The sequence below is a fragment of the Phodopus roborovskii genome, unplaced genomic scaffold, assembly GCF_943737965.1.
Source record: "Phodopus roborovskii unplaced genomic scaffold, PHOROB, whole genome shotgun sequence".
In the NCBI taxonomy this organism is placed as follows: Eukaryota; Metazoa; Chordata; class Mammalia; order Rodentia; family Cricetidae; genus Phodopus; species Phodopus roborovskii.
Genome location: NW_026126482.1, coordinates 30,838,486 through 30,857,817, shown reverse-complemented (window position 1 = coordinate 30,857,817; position 19,332 = coordinate 30,838,486). Strand labels below are relative to the sequence as shown.

The following is a 19,332-nucleotide window of genomic DNA, read 5'->3' as shown; positions in this document are numbered from 1 at the left end:
ACTAATCAAAATATGAGGAGACATCACACAATATCTAGAGTACAGACATTACAAAATTAATTCAGTAAAGGCATCAATAAGTAACAACAACACCATGCCAAGAGAGGTGCTTTCCATAGTTAAGGCCTCATGCTGTTTCTAGTGTCTAGTTCTCAAAATCAGCAAGCGAACTCTCTCTGTGAGTATCTGTTTTATACACAGGGCAAGGGAACTCAATAGAAAGAGACCAAGAAAGGCCAGAAACTAAACTCGCTGCATGAGGACATTCAATCAGTATTTAAAATACAGTCAAAGAACTAAAAATAATGTTCCGAGAGAACTAAATGAAAGCAGGAAAATGATGCCTCACTAAATAGAAAGTACCACAAATTAAGGCAAAAATCACACACACACCCACACACACACACTCTCTCTCTCTCTCTCTCTCTAAAATTCTGCTGTAAAAAGTTTGAGTTGAAATAAAAGTTCACTTCAATTTCTCAGTAAGTGTGAACTAGCAGAAGTGTTGATAGACTCAACAATAGGTTACTTGAGGCCCAAGGGACACAAAAAAGAAAACTAAAAGAAAAACGAACATGTGGATTTCCAGGAAGGCCTGTCATTGGCCACCCAGTACACTGGAGTACACATAGTAGGAGTGTTTGGGAAGAGTAGGAAAGGGAGGTGAAAGAAAACGTGAACAAGGAATGCCAACACCTTCTTATTGGAAGAAGAGCATCAGAAGTGGATCAGAAGATTCTCGTTCCTCTAAGCAGGATCTGGACCTCTGTGCAACATAAGCAAAACACTAAGGGTCAAATACAGAGAAAGGGCTGAGGACATGGACAAAATCATCTTATCATTTGCAAGGAGTTCTCTGTAAGATTAATGATTTTTCTTTAATCAAAATAAAGTGGAGTCCATGAATAATTAGGATAAAGGAAAATGACCATCAAGCAAAAATTCTACACCCTGAGAAGCAGACTCTCAGACATGAAGAATAGACATTCTGGGAACAAACAGACATGGATAGAATCTGCATATAGACCCGCCTCTCTAAATACAAAACGGAGATTTTTAGGTTAAAGAAAAGGGAAGAAGACAAAACCTCCACCTACATGAAAAAACAAAAGGCAGCGACTATAGTGAGATAGTCCTTCTGTAGCACTGACCACGCCCTTTGGGGGGTGGAGCGATGGGCGGAAGTGACCTGTGGAAGGAGGTCGGAGGGGGCCAGGAAGGCGCTCTCTTTCTGGCGTGACTCGGACAGGAGAGGATCGGGTTGAATTTCCTGGTGTTCATCTGTCTAGGTTGTAAGTTATTTCTCCCTGAATAAACATCTATTCGGCCTATTTGTTTATCCTGATCCTTATTTACCGCGATATCTGGTGTCAGAAGCGGGATTTACCTGGGTTTTGCCCCCTGGTGTCAGAAGTGCGATCTATTGTAGTGAGATAGTCCTTCTGTAGCACTGACCACGCCCATTGGGGGGTGGAGCGATGGGCGGAAGTGACCTGTGGAAGGAGGTCGGAGGGGGCCAGGAAGGCGCTCTCTTTCTGGCTTGACTCGGACAGGAGAGGATTGGGTTGAATTTCCTGGTGTTCATCTGTCTAGGTTGTAAGTTATTTCTCCCTGAATAAACATCTATTCGGCCTATTTGTTTATCCTGATCCTTATTTAACGCGATAAGCGACAAAGGCCACTATGCAGTTATGAAGACAGCGTAAATGTACAAGCACTCAGGATAGTGTAGTGCTTCGGGTGGCAACATGACACATGAGGGAAGAAAAGGCCTCAGCAGCAGTGTTGCATATACTAATACACACTACAATAGCCAAGCTGACTTAAATCCAAACTAGACTGATGTAAATTAAGTCAACTCAATCCCTAAAGAAATCACTTGAGCCAGGTGGTGGCAGTGCATTTAATCCCAGCATTGGGGAGATAAAGGCAGAAGGATCTCTGAGAGTTCCAGGCCAGCCTAGTCTTCAGGAAAATCACTTAATATTCAATACAGCAAAAATAGCAAAGGGGTAAAATACAGGACACCGGGAAACATGGATCATGCTGTGCACTGACCTGGAAAAGAAGTCCTAAACCCTTGTGTCTGTCAATGTGGCTGTCTTTAAAAGGGCGGTGTAGATGTGATCTAGTGAAAAAGGAGTCACACTGAATCTGATGCCCATGGCCCTAGTACTTAAGAAGAGGGTGTTGTGTTATACACAGAGAGATGGAACCATCTACAGTTTCAGACCAGACTATCATGATCCATCCAAGATCTCCAGCAGCAAGAATAAATTAGGACTGAGCCAGCTCTCCCCCATGTCTTCACAGGAACTAACTCTGTTAACACCTTCAGTTAGAATTTCAGCCTCCAGAGTCATGAGAGAACTCATTTCTGGATTGATTTATTTTGTTTCGCTGTTGGTCCAGGCTGGCCTGGAAATCCACATTGCTAAGCAGGGGCAGGAGAGAGCTCAGTGGTTAAGTGTCAGCTGTTCTCCTCCAGAGGACCCAAACTCATTTCCCAAGGCCCACATCAGGTGGCTCAAACCACCTATAACCCCAGCTCCAAAGGATCCAAATTGAGATATAGATGAGGATAACCATGAACTTCTTACTCTCTTGCCTCTACTTTCCAAGTGATGGGATTATGGGCATGCAGTGCTGGGGATTCAACCCAAGGCTATCTTCTACCACTTGAGTGAACCCCTAACCTAGTTTCTGTTACTAGCAACCTAGTTTAATTCTGCTTTTGCTATGGCAATGCAAATAAAGGTGTTCTCAGCAGTAAGAATAACTCCAATGTTTTCAATTTAGGAGACATTTGTTATTTATTGTTAAGTGACATTTACAATTTTGAAACAGAATTGCAAAACTTAACATTTTCACATGTATTATTTTTGTAGCAGGAAAGCAAGATAGTGGTGAAGGGAAGGTAGTGGCCCATATACACATATACCAACTATGAAATACAAACAAGCAATTCCCTATACAAATAGACACAACAGACTAAGAGATGATGCTCACTTTCTAACAGATAAGCAAAGTGTCCCTCAACAACTCTATGAACCATTAAGTTCAATACTAGCATTTCTACACCATGAATCACTGGAGAATTTTATTACCTACCTGAAACAAAATACAAGAATTTCATCTTATTTAGTGGTGAATTAGCTAGTGCCTAAGGTGGTCTTTAGGACGCTATCAGAGGAAAGACATCATCAATACAGAAATGATCACAGAGTCCAGGAAGACATTTTTGAAGAATGTTGACTGACTGTTTGGTGATTCTCTGAGCTTGTTAACTTAGAAGTCAATGACCACTTCACTCAATGGCCTGAGCATAACTAGCATCTTTAATGAATGAAGAAGATTGAACCCATACATAGTGCATCCTACTCGTTGAACTAACAATTTTAACAAGTGACTTGAAGGCCTTCTTAGCTACTTTGGAGCAATAATGTGTTTGGCAACCTGTCAAAGCTTTTAACAATGAAAATAAAAATTAAATCATATATGTATCTTAGGTCCTCTTATATAAATGTAAACCAGACACTAAAGATGAAATGGTACTATTTTCATGCTGTAAAATAACCATGTAACAATTCCAAGGCTTCTCAAATATCCTAGAATAAAAGAAAACTACTGAAATGCCTGTTTGTATTTAAAGGGGCTGTTTTATGGTTTTAAAAAACAGATACATACACAGGAATGTGGCTCAAGATACTGGACTATGGCCTCAGTTCTTCATATAAACATTGCAAGGGGCCTGCTAAGCTTTCCACTTTTACTCCTATGTTCTCTTTTTTTTTTCTCCCAGGAAAACAACCATCTCTTCTGGGATGAACATTCACGTACCACTGTATTTCATGAGCCATTTTCAGTCAGTCAGGTCACAGGTAAGAGACAAAGAGCTATGCCATTGGGAAGAGAGGTCCAGAAGTTTACACCACAACATGGGTGAAGGCACTTTAGGGTAACCAAAAAATGATTTGCCCACACTGGATCTAAGACTCCTAGGAACATTTTCTTAATTTAAAAATTGGAGCTGAGGGTTGCAGGAAAGCCTGCAGAGCAGTGATTTCTCTATAAAGGATGAAGGACATAAAAACAATTGCTAAGCAAGGCGTTTTTCCATTGTGTTCCTCAGGAAGACAGAGATATCCAAAATTGTTTCCATATTTAGGGGTTTTATCCACAAAATAGTTCACTTCTATCTTAAAATATATCCTCAAGATAAGTAAAAAATAATATTTATTATTGGCATTGATAGAGGAAAAAACAGTTAAAAAAAAAAAAACCTAGACAACAGAGTGATCTATCTTAAATCAAGTCAGTATGCTCATGTGAGCATCCTTCAGTCTCATGTTATTTTGAGGCTTTACCATTCAGATTTGATGCTAGAAACTAAGCTCAGTAAGCAACAGATGACTTAAAAGTCCTTGTTGAATTGAAACCTGCTTGGGTATCTTTGGTTGGCTTGGCATTAGAGGCTGAACCAGGGTACAGGTAGGCATCTTTTATGAGAAATAGACAAACTATCAGCCAGTCAGGCTGCCCCTCTCTCCAACCCATTATCTTCCCTTCCTGGAAGCACTGAGAATCAGGTTTCTAATAAAAGTCAATAAACTTGCTTTATTATTTTAGCTAGTTTATAACAGTTCTAGGTTTCAATATGGCATTTTATTTTTCAAAATTTATTTATTGTTATTTTACGTGTATGAGTATTTTTGCCTGTATGTACACATATTCATGCCTGCCCCCTCCCCAATAAAAATAAAACAAAACAAAAAATCAGAAGAGGACATGGGATCTTTTGGAACAGGAGTTACACATAGATATAAGCTACTACCAAATGGATGCTGGGCATGAACTGCACTATTATGTTTCCATATATGTGTTTCATATTATAGGTTGTCACTATCTCCCGTTATTCTTCTTTATATCTTGTGATCCCTTTCTTCCCATTCAAATAGTCCCTTCATGTACATATACACAAATGTGTGAGTATTCTCTCTCTCTCTCTCTCTCTCTCTCTCTCTCTCTCTCTCTCTCACACACACACACACACACACACACACTACATTAGATTGCTTTCTATTGCTGTGATAAACATCATGGTTAAAAACACTTGGAGAGGAGATGTTTTTTTCCTCTTACAGCTGACAGTCCATCACTGAGGGTAGTTAGGACAGGAACTTAAGACAGGAAACTGATTATACGACTAAAGCAGAGACCACAGAGGAATACTGCTTACTGGCTTGTTCCCTCGTCTTGCTCAGCCTTCTTTCTTGCATACTCTAGGACCACCTACCAAAGGGTGACACACTCTACAGTGCCAATCATTAATAAAAAAGAAAAAGATAAAATGTCCCCGAAAGATCAGCCCATAGGCCAATGGTAGCCACATTTCCTCACTCAAAATTACCTTTTCTAAATTAACTCTGGCTTTTATGAAGTTGACAAACCACTAACCAGGACACACACACAATGCACATGAGCACACACATTTATGTGTATATATGTACATGTGTATGTATACATGGATATGAACTTCTACAATCAGGGATTTTCTCCCTCCTCTCCCTCACAGTTTTCAGAAGGCACATGCTGTTCCGCCCCCCATCTTCAGGGACTACAGTAGTCCCCCGATGTTCATTTGCTGGAGTCATGAATGAAAGTGTGAAAGTGAGTACAACAGCAAGGGACTGACTGCTCCAGCAGTCAGCGGGAGACAGACAGACAGACAGACAGACAGACAGACAGACACACACACACACACACACACACACGCACACACACGCGTGAGCTGCTGGCAGAGATACAGAATTTCTTCTTTTCTTCTTGCTCAAAATCATCCAGCACACTTTGTCAAAATCCAGAAAATATTTAGCATATAACAACACAAAACATATTTACATATCTTTCTATTGTCCTGGAAAGTATCAGTCCTGGGGAGAGAAGATTTTGTATATATCCCACTTGAACTATTCAGTCTGGAGATTCTGAACTTCTCTGGTAAACCATGAGCACAACAGGTACTAAGTTGGCCATTATATTGGCTTTATGAGGCATTTTAAACGTGCAAACATGTCATTAATGTTCATAAATTACCATGCACCCAAAGTCCAGATATCCATTGTCTTTCCTAAGACACATGCATTCTGGTCAGGACACAATTGGGTTAAAGGATAAGGTCACCTAGCTAGAAATAAGCACACTAATATCAATAGTAGCAGGAGGCTGACTGCTGTAGTAACTAAAATATTTCCAAACAAAAGCACAGGAGTACTTAAATTATCCCTGTGTGCTTTAGCCTTGTGGTGCCATGTGTCTTACTGTGTGTTAATGTTTCACAATGCCACATACTACAAATCTAGAAATAAAATGTAGTTCAAAATCAATATGAACACTGTCGGTTATAGTTTGCTACAAAACTTCAAACACTACAAAAATTTAAAATGCATAGTTCACTCATAACTTGAATGTAAGAATAGTTCTTTTTTTACATGTTTAATTTATTTTTTTTATTTCCTTTCACATTCCAAACACAGTATTTTTTAATAAGAAACCCAATACAACTGAGCATTGCTGCCCGAAAGAAGCTGAAAGGGATCATTAAACTTGTGCCATGATTTTGAGACATACAGGTATTTTAACAAAAGGGAGTTGGTGGTGGCACACACCTTGAATCCCAGTACTCAGGAGGCAGAGGCAGGAAGATCTCTGTGAGTTTGAAGCCAGCCTGGTCTATATAGCTACTTCCAGAATAGTCAAGGCTGCACAAAGAAACCTTATCTTGGGAGGGAGGAAGGGAATGAAGGAGATGGAGGAAGGGAAGGAGGGGGGAGGGAGGAAAGGAGGGAGCGAGGGACGGAGGGAGGGAGGGAAGGAGGGAGAGAGGGACAGAGGGAGGGAGGGAAGGAGGGAGAGAGGGACAGAGGGAGGGAGGGAGGGAAGGAGGGAGACAGGGACGGAGGGAGTGAGGGAGGGAAGGGCAACCATTGAAAAGGCAACTGCTACTTTAAATGTATCTAGTACAGGAATAACTAACATAGCTTCTTGGGGAGCTGAAGAAGACTTGAGTGAACAAGTGAAGAGATACTGAACATGTGAGAAAATGTGCACTGTCAACATGGGCATGACCATGTCAAGAACAATGGGAACAGCAAGGCCTTCTCTCTACCCCCTACTGCCAGGGTAAGGCTCAGGGGGATGCCAAATCATTCCTTTGGTCTGAGAGCAAATACTGACACTGTATGTGAGTTTGAGTGCTTACTGACAGTTGGCCAGTGTGCACAAAAGCTAGAGATATTTCCTCCTCCCAAATGTTGAAAGCCTGAGGCTGCTGACTACACAGATCCCCTTCAGAGACTAGCTAACTTCTCCCTCTGTGTTGTATATCAGTCTGTTGAGGTTCTGGGTTGGGATGTAGTTGGTATGTCTTCATCAGAATCAGCTTTTGTTTACTTGTATCTGTGTGTCTGTCCTTGTCTCTCTCCTTGTCATGCTCCCAATCCCCAGGCAGGTTTCCAGGACCAAGAAATGCTGGATACAGTGTAACAAATAAATAAGTCCATTGAAACTTGCCATTTCCTTTACAATTCAACAGCTTTAATAACTTTCTCTTACTAGCCAATCCAGAAAATTAAGGTCAAGACAAATTATCTGACTTTAAATTAGCCTTAAGTACATACTAAGTAGTTCTCTAGTGAAGATTCTATGTAACAACAAAGTTAATGAGAAGAAAGATACTAAGGCTTTCAGAGTCAGGCAAGGAGCTCATTTTCTCTAATAGACAACTGAAGATACTATATCTATGGCAAGTTCCAGGCTACCATGGGTTATACACTGAGGTCTAAGCCAGACTAAACTACAAAGCAAAATGCTGCCTCTAAAAAGATATCAGGAGACACTGTCATTGTATTTTCATAAGGCAAAAAAAAAAAAAAAAAAAAAAAAAAAAAAAAAAAAAAAGAGAGAGAGAGAGAGAAAAGAAAAAAAGTACATAACTCTTCAGTTTCCCCCAGAACATCAACATCTTAGAGTATCATTGCAGAAAATAACTCAGAAGAGAGACATGTTGTCAACTAATCCCAGTCTCTACCACAGCCAGACACTCAGGACAGCTAGGAGATTACTCTACTATCTAAGGCATGTAGCTGAGGACCAGCTAATAAGCTAAACATAGAATGGTCACACCATTCGGTGTGCATCAAGTGTGTGACACAGGTGCTGAAATGCAGAGACACACAGGAAAGCACCTCCCATGTGACAGGGTGACAACAGCTGTATTGGGAAGACATAGAAGTAAGTCACTGAGGTTTAACCAGGAGGAGAGGGGCCCAGATCTGCCATGAGAGCCCGAGAACATGTTCTAAGAAGCAGTGTAGCAGCAGAGAGCATTTCAGAGTGAAACAAGTTTAAAAACAGCTCAGAAGTAACCTAGCCCGGTGGTTTAGCCAGTGATGTGAACTTCTTCATACTGGGCTGCTTGGTTAATAGCATGCAGGCAGCAACTTCGGGAACAGCCAGCTACTGTAAGAACAAAAAGAGGTGCTATGGGGAAGGCACTCTTTATGTGTAAAAACATGTGCTTGATAAATTGTATTGACTTATTATTGTTATTCAGTCTTAGACAAAGTTACCCACAATTTCTGGTGTCATGTTGGCAGTTTTCTGCAGCACTGTCACTAATCTCATGACATCTTGCTGAGCTCTTGTGTTTAATACCTGGGGTGTGAGCTACCTATTAGAAGGAAGATGAAACTAAACAGTGTTGTTTACATGCATGACTAATAAGCAAACTTCTTTACTAGTAATAAGGCCAGGGTTCCCAGAAGAAGAATATGTCAGTTATTTCATGAATAGCATTTAAGAGGAGACATTCCCATTTGCTGCTTCTGGGGTGGGGTGGGGGCATCTCCCCTCAGCATGCCTAGCAACAAATATATGCTCAGGACACATTACCAACTGTGGTCTTATAGAACAGGGAAAGAGATCTCAGAACTCTGAATTTTAATTTTAAATATACACACAGGCTACATAGTTGGTATTGAAAAGGTACTAAAGCAACAAGAGAATGGAGATAGCATAAAGTGTGTTAAGGATCCCAAATGACACAACAAAGCTTGCTGCTAACCTGTGGGGATGGACAGGCACCAGCAAATGCTACAGGAGGCAAATTGTTTTTAGTTCACCGCTGTTTCTATTATTATATGTAAATGAAATGATATCACATCCATTACATTCATAGTTACATTTTTCAATTCTTTCAATAGCTTCTGAAAACATTTAAAGACAATATATTAAAAACAGTACTGTACATGTTCCAAAGAGACACTTCACTCCTTGTCTGCCTGTTAAAGGTGAAGTATTGCTGCCATCATTCTGTATTTATTCAGTATCCCCTCTGTACAGTGCTAAACAGAATGCCAGACTCTTGATGGAGCCCTCTATTTCTATAGAGAGTTAATGTCAGTGCAGCCTCAACTGATCTGTTTTCCATACCGTATTTGCAAGTAGGACAATTCTGGAGCTTGTCCTTAAGTAATTTTCCTTTTAAATCATTGTGTGTATGTGTGTGTGTGTGTGTGTGTGTGTGTGTGTGTGTGTGTGTGTGAAAACACAAACAAGCAACTCATATGGATGTGAAAGGAAGAGAATTCTCTTGTGTGGGAGTCCTTAATTAAAGTGTGTAGTGTGAACCATCTTGGGTGTCTTGCCTTTTGGGGCACTAAAGCTCAGAGCTGTTATTTCAACCCCCACCTCACCCCTTCCGTTTGCTTCTTCGTCCTCGTCCTCTTCCTCTTCTTCTTCTTTTTTCAATCATGTTGCCCTGTTGCTCTCCTAAGCACCTTGTCCCTTTTCTTTTTCTTCTTGGTGACTTTGCCTCATCATCTTAGGTAAGTCAATTTCTGTTGAGTGACATACACCACTGAGTGGATAATGAGAAAGGCAGATACACTGTTGGGAAAGGGGCTGAATCTCTTGATTGCTCTCCTTTCAGAAAGCTCTTAGAACCTTGGAACCTAGGGCACCTTTTGTGTCACATGAGGTATATTTGTCAATCACAACCTGGGTCTGCACCAACAGAAGAAACAAGGACCATCACGTGAAGGTCTTGTCAAAGTGTAAGAGTTTAATAGCTCTTCTTCCAAAGGGCCTAAACTGTCCATTTTTTGCCTGCCTTTGTTCATTCTGTTGTTTTGGATGGCCTATTCCTGGGGAGTTACATTTCCATGAATCACTATGTTTAGTACCATGACTTTCCTTGTGGCATGCTCTTTTCCTAGAAACTCATTTCTATCATCATCCTTTGTTGTCTCTATTGGGCACAGTGTCATGACTTCAAAGTTTATGACCATAGTGTGGGCTCTATAGTTTCTTTTATGAAAAAGGGTCATCCTTTTTTCAATCGTTTCTCCTCATTTACCGAGCACTCTTAAGACAATGGACAATGATGAGGAAAGGCCAATCCCAGATGTTTCAAAGCAAAGAATAAAAGAGTACAATGTCATGACAATTAAAATTTGTTATCATGTTGAGCTGGGGATGGAACTGAGTTGAGGGCACATATCCAGCATTCTCGGGGTGCACATCCCCTGCCAGCATCACAAAAATTAAAAACAAAAACTGAACCAAGACTTTTTAATCATTTCTAGAACTCACAAACTAGCCATCTGGTGTTTGCCAGACACAGAATAAAGTTACACTGAACAACATCTGTGATTCCTATAAGGTCTTCTATATCACCTTTTGGGAGGCCAACAAGTCAATCACTACTGTATATGGACTGCACTGGGACGTGCTATGAAGGCAGCATCTGTGGCTACAATCCTGCCACCAATTAAAATGCTGGATTCAGTCCAAGAAGAACTTGTTTGACACCTTTGAGCAACTGTGTTTTTTTCCTTGTGTTTATTCCCTACCTGAACTCTGTCAAAACTACTTCAGAATCTAGATCAACATTTCCCCGTAATCTAAAGAAATTGGCATGTTACCATCAAATGCATATCAGTGAAGCCCATCCCCTTCCTACCAAAGACACATCTAGTGCATTGTCGGGTCTCTGCCATGCGTGCCTCACACTTACTGCAAACACACGAGACTGCCATGGTTCCATTTTAACTAGAAGCACTTGCTTTCACAAGTGTTAAGTCAAAGTGTTAAGTAGAAGTTGACATGCCTGTGACTCATTTTAAAATAGCAAATTATAATCAGCTGACACTGTATGAAGCATGAAACTCAATCTATAAATCACATGTCTATAGAAAGATGGAGCTGGAAAAATGTGAGGAACAAAACTGAAACATGTCTCCATCATAAATTATAATTACCAGTTTGTCATCAACTGTTGGAAGGATTTCTAACTATGCTCCTGATATTAAGGTTTCTATTAAACAATATTCAACTAGTCCTAAAATCAAATCACCAAAATAAATTTTAAGAGATTTATTGAGTGTTGTGTGTGTGTGTGTGTGTGTGTGTGTGTGTGTGTGTGTGTGTGTGTGTGTGTGTATTGTAGAGGGCACAGAGGATAAGGGGGCATCTTGGGATGTACTGAACTGGAGTTATGGGAGGCTATGAACCACATAATATGAGTGATGTGATCCAACTCTGGAAAAGCAGCAAGTTCTCTTAATATCTGAGCCATTTCTCCAGCCTCCCGACCCCCAGTAACATTTTTAATGTTTAAATAACTATTGCATTTGGATAATAAAATTTAGCAACTATGTTTACTTTTAGTTTTTTTGAAACATAATTTCTTGCATATAAAAATGGTATAAAGAACACCCTTGGCCAGGCATTAGTGGTGCATACCTTTAGTCCCAGCACTTGGGAGGCAGAGGCAGGTGAATCTCTGTGATTTTGAGGTCAGCCTAGTCTACAGAGCTAGTTCCAGGACAGGTTCCAAAGCAATACAGAGAAATCCTGTCTCAAAAAACCAAAGGGGGGGAGCCAAAATAAAGTCCCCCCCCAAAAAAAAACACCCTTGAAGAAAAGCAAGCCTTGTTTCCTTACTGTCCACATGGTTAGCAGCACTTGGTCACAGACTCTAGATTTAGAGTAATAGTTCTCTAGTAATAATCATGGATCCTAAAATGTTCTTTTTCACTGGAACAATTGTTCCTTGCCCAAGTTCTTTGCTTTTCTTTTATGTGGTATTTGATACCAGATACCACAGTTCTTTGGACATATGCCATTATTTTTCTAGTTTGAGATTTGGCTTCCTAACCTAAAGGTCAAACTCTGGTGTAGAGAAGTCTCTACATCACTTCTCCTTTGCTCACAGATGAACTCCAAAGAGTTTCAAGTCCAACATTCCTTTGATTATACTTGGTCCCTATCTATCTCTAGAAAAAAAAGACAAAACTGAAATTTAAGACACAACATCTTTTCAGACAGATAAAACAATCCCAACTGACTGTGGTTTTCAAAATTAATGCAACATATTAGCAGTTCTCAATCAGTCAAGCTCTCAAATTCAGGGAACCAAATGAGATCTATACTAAGCAGCATAAAAAATGCAAAAGAAAAAGAACCATGACAAGGCACCAGGAACTAAATAACTTAACATGTAATAATAACAACTTATGCTGGAGAGGATGTGGAGAAAGGGGAGCACTCATCCACTGCTGGTGGGAGTGCAAACTTGTACAGCCATTTTGGAGATCAGTATGGCAGTTCCTCAAGAAAATGGGAATCAGTCTACCACAGGACCTAGCAAAACCACTTTTAGGCATATACCCAAATGATCCACATCCATGCAACAGACATCTGTTCAACTATGTTTGTAGCAGCATTATTTGTAATAGCAAGAACCTGGAAGCAACCTAGATGCCCCTCAACTGAAGAATGGATAAAGAAGATGTGGCACATTTACACAATGGAATACTACTCTGCGGAAAAACAATGGAATCTTGAAATAGGGAGGCAAGTGGATGGCACTTGAAGAAACCATCTTGAATGTGGTAAGCCAGTCACAAAAAGAGGAACATGGTATGTACTCGCTCATATATGGATTTTAGACCTAGAGCAAAGGATCGCTAGCCTATAGTTCACACCGCCACAAAAACTACGATACAAGGAGGAACCTAAAAGATTCATACAAGGTCCCTAACAGAAGGGGTAAGGAACAAGATCTCCTGAGCATCTTGGGGGAGGGGGGCAGTGAGTGGACAGGTAGCTAGGAGAAAGAAGGGGAAAGAAGGAAAGCACATGGAACTAGGAAAATTGACTCAGGTGAGGGATAGACGAGAAAAGACAAAGAGAGGAGAGGGGGGGGAGGGAGAGAGAGAGAGAGAGAGAGAGAGAGAGAGAGAGAGAGAGAGAGAGAGACCATAAAAGAGGGAGCCATTATAGGTTTGAAGGGAAAACTGACTCTAGAGAAATGTCCAGAGACCCAAAAGACTGACCCCAACTAACAATTTGAGCAACAGTGGAAAGGCTACCATAAATGCCCTTCCCTAATAATGAAGTTGATGACTAACTTATCCACCATCACAGAGCTCTCATGTAGTACCTGATGGAAATAGAAGCAGACACCCACAGCTAAATATTGAGTTGAACTGGAATCCAGATGCTGAGAGGGAGGACAAGACCAGGCTACAGAAACCCACAAGAAAGAGCCAAAGGGCCCCCAGACCAATAGCTGGGAAACCAGCATTGGACTGACTCAGACCCCCTGAACATGGGTCTCAGTTAGAAGGCCTGGGCAGTCTAACGGACTTCTGACAATGGAATCAGGATGTATCCCTGGTAAAAAAAGAAATATTGATGTGGATACAGAGGACTGAAGAGATGGCACAGCAGCTAAAGCATGTGATGCTACTGTGGAGGATGCATATGGATGCAAATAACCAAGTGCAGTGGTTCACAGCCACTGTAAGTCTAGCTCCAGGAGTGCAGCATCCTGTTCTGCTCCCCTGGGGTACCCTCACACAAGTGGCATACACATATGCAGACATACACAAAGATACCAAAGTAAAAATAAAATGCCAAGTGTGGTGGCCCAAACTTTTAGTGCCAGCACTAGGGCAGAGGGCAGGCAGATCTCTAAGTTAGAAACTAACCTGGTCTACATAGAGGGTTGATATATAGTGAAATTAATTAATTAATTAATCAAATATTAAGGAAGAGTAAACACAATAGAATGAAAGAAGAGCTTTGCAAGTCTCATTCTCTCTTGGGAATGTGTGACCATAGACACATGGAAATATGTTCTAAAGGAAGCTTGAATGATGATCCTAAGGAGGCCACATGGTCTGTGCTAGGGACATCTGTGTCAACATGTCAGTGTGGTCTTTTCTTACCTCCAGATGCTCTAAAATATATGGCGGATTTGTCATGCCCAGCCTCAGCATGGCTCCCTCAGGAATCACTTCCACCAACTTCCATAGGAGTGTGGGGAGATCTGTGCCAATGTCTCTGCCATAGGCTCCAGTGTCTTCGCTGGTCAGCCATATCTCACAGACACCCTCTGTGAATTAAAGAGGATAATTAACAAATCTTTGGCTATTTCCTTAACCATGCAGCTGCTCATCCTTTTAATGCAGTACTTTCAATACCATTCTGCAGGCATTCTGGGCATTCAATGGCAGAGAGAACAGTTTATCCTCCCTTGGCAGTGGATATTAAGTTCATTTTATGAACACTTGAGAGTTGCAACACATTACCATTGTGTCCTATGAAGTCATTAACATTCACAGCCAATCAGCTCAAGTATGCTTCTCCAAAGCACTTTGATGAACCCTAGAACATCAGTCCCACCTCAGTGAATACCGAGTGAACACCATGGGTCCTGGAATGGAGACAGTCCCTCCACAGAATAGGAACTGGCAACAGTTAACTCACTAGTTCATCTGTCACCAACCCAAGGAAAAATGTCAAGTATAGTTAAGGATTATTCACAAATTATTAATTAATTATAATGAACCAATTTTGCCTGCAATAACTATTTTAATCTGTCTCCTTTATTTAACTTAAAAAAAAAAGTTGGCTGGTGCATAAACTAAGTGGCTGCCTTGTAAGCAAACCCTTCTACATTCACTCACATATTACATCCTAGGAACAATTATTCTTTTTTTGGTGCTATAAGAAATCTGTTCTTCAAATGCTATGGCTTGAGTTGGGATATGCAGCTCTCGGGGAGCTGAGACAGGAGGACTGCTCCAAGTACAAGACAAACCTAGGCTTCAAAGTTCCAGGGTAGTCTGGATTAGAAAATAAGTTCCTGTCTTAGAAAGTAACACCAAATAAATAAAAAGTTACAGCTTGATATAGCAGCCTTTCAAGAACTAAGAGAAAATACTTTCAGGTCAACAAGTTGCAATTAAAAATAAATGGAAGAGAATGAGCAAGAGCCACACAGGTTTTCCTGGATAAGCTGTTATTAAAAGGGCAAATTAGTGAAAAGGCTGAAACAAACAAAGTATGAAGTTAGTTCAGGCTCAGCTGATTCCCTGCTTATGAAGAGCTCCACATACAGAGGCATAAACATGTTATCCAAAGGGAAACATGGTGGAAGTTTCCAAAAATTGTCTTAAAATTGCCATGTCATTGGCAGAAGGTTCCCAATGCACAACTTAAATTTTAATAGCCAAGAGAGGGGAGGAAAGAAAACTGTACAAAAGAAAGCCTTAACCATCAGTAATGCAGTCCACAGCTTGGACCTAATGTCTCTGGACACTAGTTTTTCTAAGATAAGAGCTACATGCTTTGTTATCAAACCTGCAAAAGTTAAGTTTGTCTTTCTGAGATATGCACAGGGCTCAAAAGCCACAGGGTGGATGTGAACTGCCCACCTTTCACCTAGAGCATCACAGATCAGCAGGAGGAATAGAAGCTATTGAAAAGTTCAGTTAAAAACAGAAACTGGGGGTGTTTTAGTATTAAAGTCAGTAATGCAGTTGGGTGTGGTGGTGCACACCTTTGATCAGAAGGCAGAGGAAGGCATGTCTCTGAGTAGAAAGCCAGGCTGATTTAGATGGTGAATTCCAGATCAGGTAAGGCTACACAGTGAGACCCAGTCTCAAAAACAAAAACAAAAATCAACAAAAAATCAGTAATACTAGGAATGCCTTATAGGCTTCCTCAGTTTGAATATATAGGTTACAGAAAGAATAAGACTTTATTCTCCAAAGAAATGAGCCTGGTATGCTTTACAAATTTATAAACATTATCTTTCAATTACTTAAGTTTCGTTTTCTATTTAAGATGTACAATAATCAACACACCTGCCCCCCAGGCTCAGCGAGCATTATGAAGGAAGCGGTAAGGAGAGTGTAAAAGGTGTGCTATGGGATGCTTCGGTCTGGACATGACCCACCCTTTGTGCTCAAGAACTCACCCTATCTGTGGTTACCTGCACAAGCCCTGCCTAAGGCAAGCCTTGAGCAGCCAGCATTCCAGTCCAACCCAACTGGGCTCAGTAGGTCACACACTTAAAAGAGGAGAGGACATGCGGACATGATGGTGAGAGGAAGATCATTGAAGCTTATCTAGGGGAGAACATATGAAGTAGGAGATAGGTATTGAGATAGGAAATAAGATAATAAATTCAAAAGGCTAGTGGAAATGAAGCATTTTTTCCCCATACAGTTCTGCAGAAAGGGACACCGCATTGGGAAAAGACAAAACTACTGTCATGTTTATTTGGTATAGGACAGTGATTTAAAACGCCCTCCTTATCTCTTACAGGCCATGATTTGCTCCCCTCCCAAACTCCCCAACTCTTTAACTTAGGGCAAAACCCTCACCCAGTGAACAATTTGGAGCTTGAAACTGCTCTTTCTCTCTAGTTTTGGGCTCATTCATGAAGCAGATCACCAGTAACTTCGTAACTCTTGAGTTGTATGACAAACTAGGGTCAGCCCTGCTACGGGAGAGAAACCCTGAAAATTGAACTATCAATCTATTCCTTACAAGTATGGTCATGCTATGTTACATGCATGCATAAAACTGTCAAAAAAAAAAAAGAGAGAGAAAGAAAGAAAGAAAGGAAGAAAGAAAGAAAGAAAGAAAGAAAGAAAGAAAGAAAGAAAGAAAGAAAGAAAAAAGGAACTATTAAGTACTCCTATTGATGGTATAATCTTGATTTCAAAGTTCTACGTGCCATCAGACAATGAACTTATGCGAACCTGGCCCTTTGAAAGGACAGGTTTCATGCAGCATAGTTTGGCCTGGAGCTCATTCTGCAGCTGAGGTTGACTGCAAAGCTTTGCATCCCCAGATAACAGGAGCGAAACACCAGACCCAGATTCATACAACCTGCTTAAAAAACTATAATTTAAAAAAATAGAAAAGCTCCAGGAAGAAAATGGCCAAGTAACAACATAAACACATTTTAAAACATTCCAGAAGAGGCTATAAAAACAGGACATTAACTGTGATTTTCCAGTTACTGGCATTTCAGCAACACAATGTGAATATTTTAAAATGAACAGAATTTTAATTTACAAATTTTCCATCCAAATGGTTCCACGTATGCCTTATGTAGAAAGAGCAAGTTCCTGGAACAGGGCCCTCTCTGTTGCTGTGTGAATACAGAGGGGAAATCACCCTGGATGGAGTACAAATAACATCCACTGGAGAAAACAGCAGTCTGCTCCCTACACCACAAAGGCTGGGGACCGATAGCTTCGGGGGGAATGCAACTTAAATTATATCGCAGAGAGAGGAAGCAGCTGTGATACTAAATCACCACCAGAGAAGCAGCAGTCTCAATGTCCCTATGATAGAGGCTGCTACAGTACTGAGGACAGGGGAGAGGAAGCATGATGGTAAGCCTCGGCCTTGACAGTGCTGCCCTGCCAGATCAATACAGACCTGCTATGAATCAACAAGTGCAGGCTTTGGAAGGCTTTCTTTCACTTCTTCTTTCTAGTGAGAGATGACTTCTCAAATGTTTACCACCAAGAAGTCATTACACAAAAGTAAAGCGAGGCAAAATCCCCAGTCTCACGGTTGCTGTTCTGTGAAGTCTCAGGATTATGCATAGTGTGTGCAGTCACTGCCACAATCTCAGCTTGTGCACGAATATGATGGGGAAGCTGGGGCTGCAATCACCAAAACTGGACTTGCACAACTAATTGGCCACACTTACAGACAGCAGTGCTGCTTGAACAGCTCAATTCCTTCAGGACTTTACGTACTCATGTCTTTTATTTGCCCTTGCCTAGTGTGTGCCCCAGAATTGATAGAGATCTACCTTGAAGCTGTCTTCTAAGATTTCCAATCATGCAGGCACTATTGGGGACAGTGGCAAATGCATAGGGAGTTCTCTGTTCACTTCTTGGGAAGAAGCAGGGTTGGCAACAGAGGCTGCATTGCCAGCCTCAAAGAGACAACTCTAGCTGCACTGGAACTTCAACTTCGAAAAATAAGCACATAAAACAAAAAAGAGAAGTGTGAACAACTAAGATAAGAGAAACAAAGGCATAACTAGCAACTCCCGTGCCTGTAAAAATAAATATGAACAAAACAATAAAATGGCAGGAGACACAAACTAGCACTATTTTCCAAAAAGAGGTTGCACTTTTTCCTAACCTGTTCTGTCCCCCGAGTTCCACTCACTTGCCCCAAACTGTTCTAGCTACCTGACATTCGAAAATGCACCAGGTTCTTTGGAGGTCATAACAACCATGAAGAATGCTGATTACAGTAAGCACTCTGATACTAGGAAGGGATGATAAGCTTTTTGCAGGAGAATCCCCTCTGCAAAAGTTTGAGAGCCAGAACATCTTCCCTCAACTAGAACTCACAAGGCTACACTTCAAGCACCAACTACCTCTCCCCAAGTTGAGAATCATACCAAAAGCTGGGTCCCACTCTGCTCCACAGTGTAACCTGAGGTGACAAAGGGTAAAAAATACAGATGACACAAAGGATTAATAAAAGAAAGATAACATCCTCAATAAAATACTTTTACAAAAAAGAAATTCCAATTGGAAAAAAGATCAAATTTTGCCAAATAAAATTCCAAAAGACTTGGCTTTTCTGTATGAGTGTCACTGTAAAAAAAAGATAAAATATAGACACAGATCAATTTCCTCTGCTTAAAAAGCGAGAGTCTCTAAAAGATCTTGCTTTACTATTTGGGCAAATCCCTGCCACCATAAGCTATTTCAATTATTGTACTGTTGAAAAAACTGAAAACAAGGACTGAAGAAATATGACTGCAGAAACTGGAGAGATGGCTTGGTGGTAACAGCACTTGCTTCACAGCCCTTAAGGTTGGGGTTCAGATCCCTGCATCCACATAACAGGCCAGCATGCCAAACACACTATAATCGAAGTTCTGGAGGAGTGGAGGCAGGAGCATTTCCAGGACTTGCTGGCTTTTAACCT

General features: G+C 40.8%; 1 protein-coding gene across 1 annotated transcript in view; it reads right to left on the bottom strand.

The window, feature by feature from the left end:
* The window catches only part of Cdkal1 (CDK5 regulatory subunit associated protein 1 like 1), a 541,752-nt gene that overhangs the window by 208,059 nt on the left and 314,361 nt on the right, over nt 1-19,332 (bottom strand). The window contains exon 10 of the mRNA XM_051194503.1: nt 14,298-14,464. Coding sequence (XP_051050460.1) covers nt 14,298-14,464 — 167 coding nt within the window. The remainder of the gene's footprint in view (nt 1-14,297; nt 14,465-19,332) is intronic.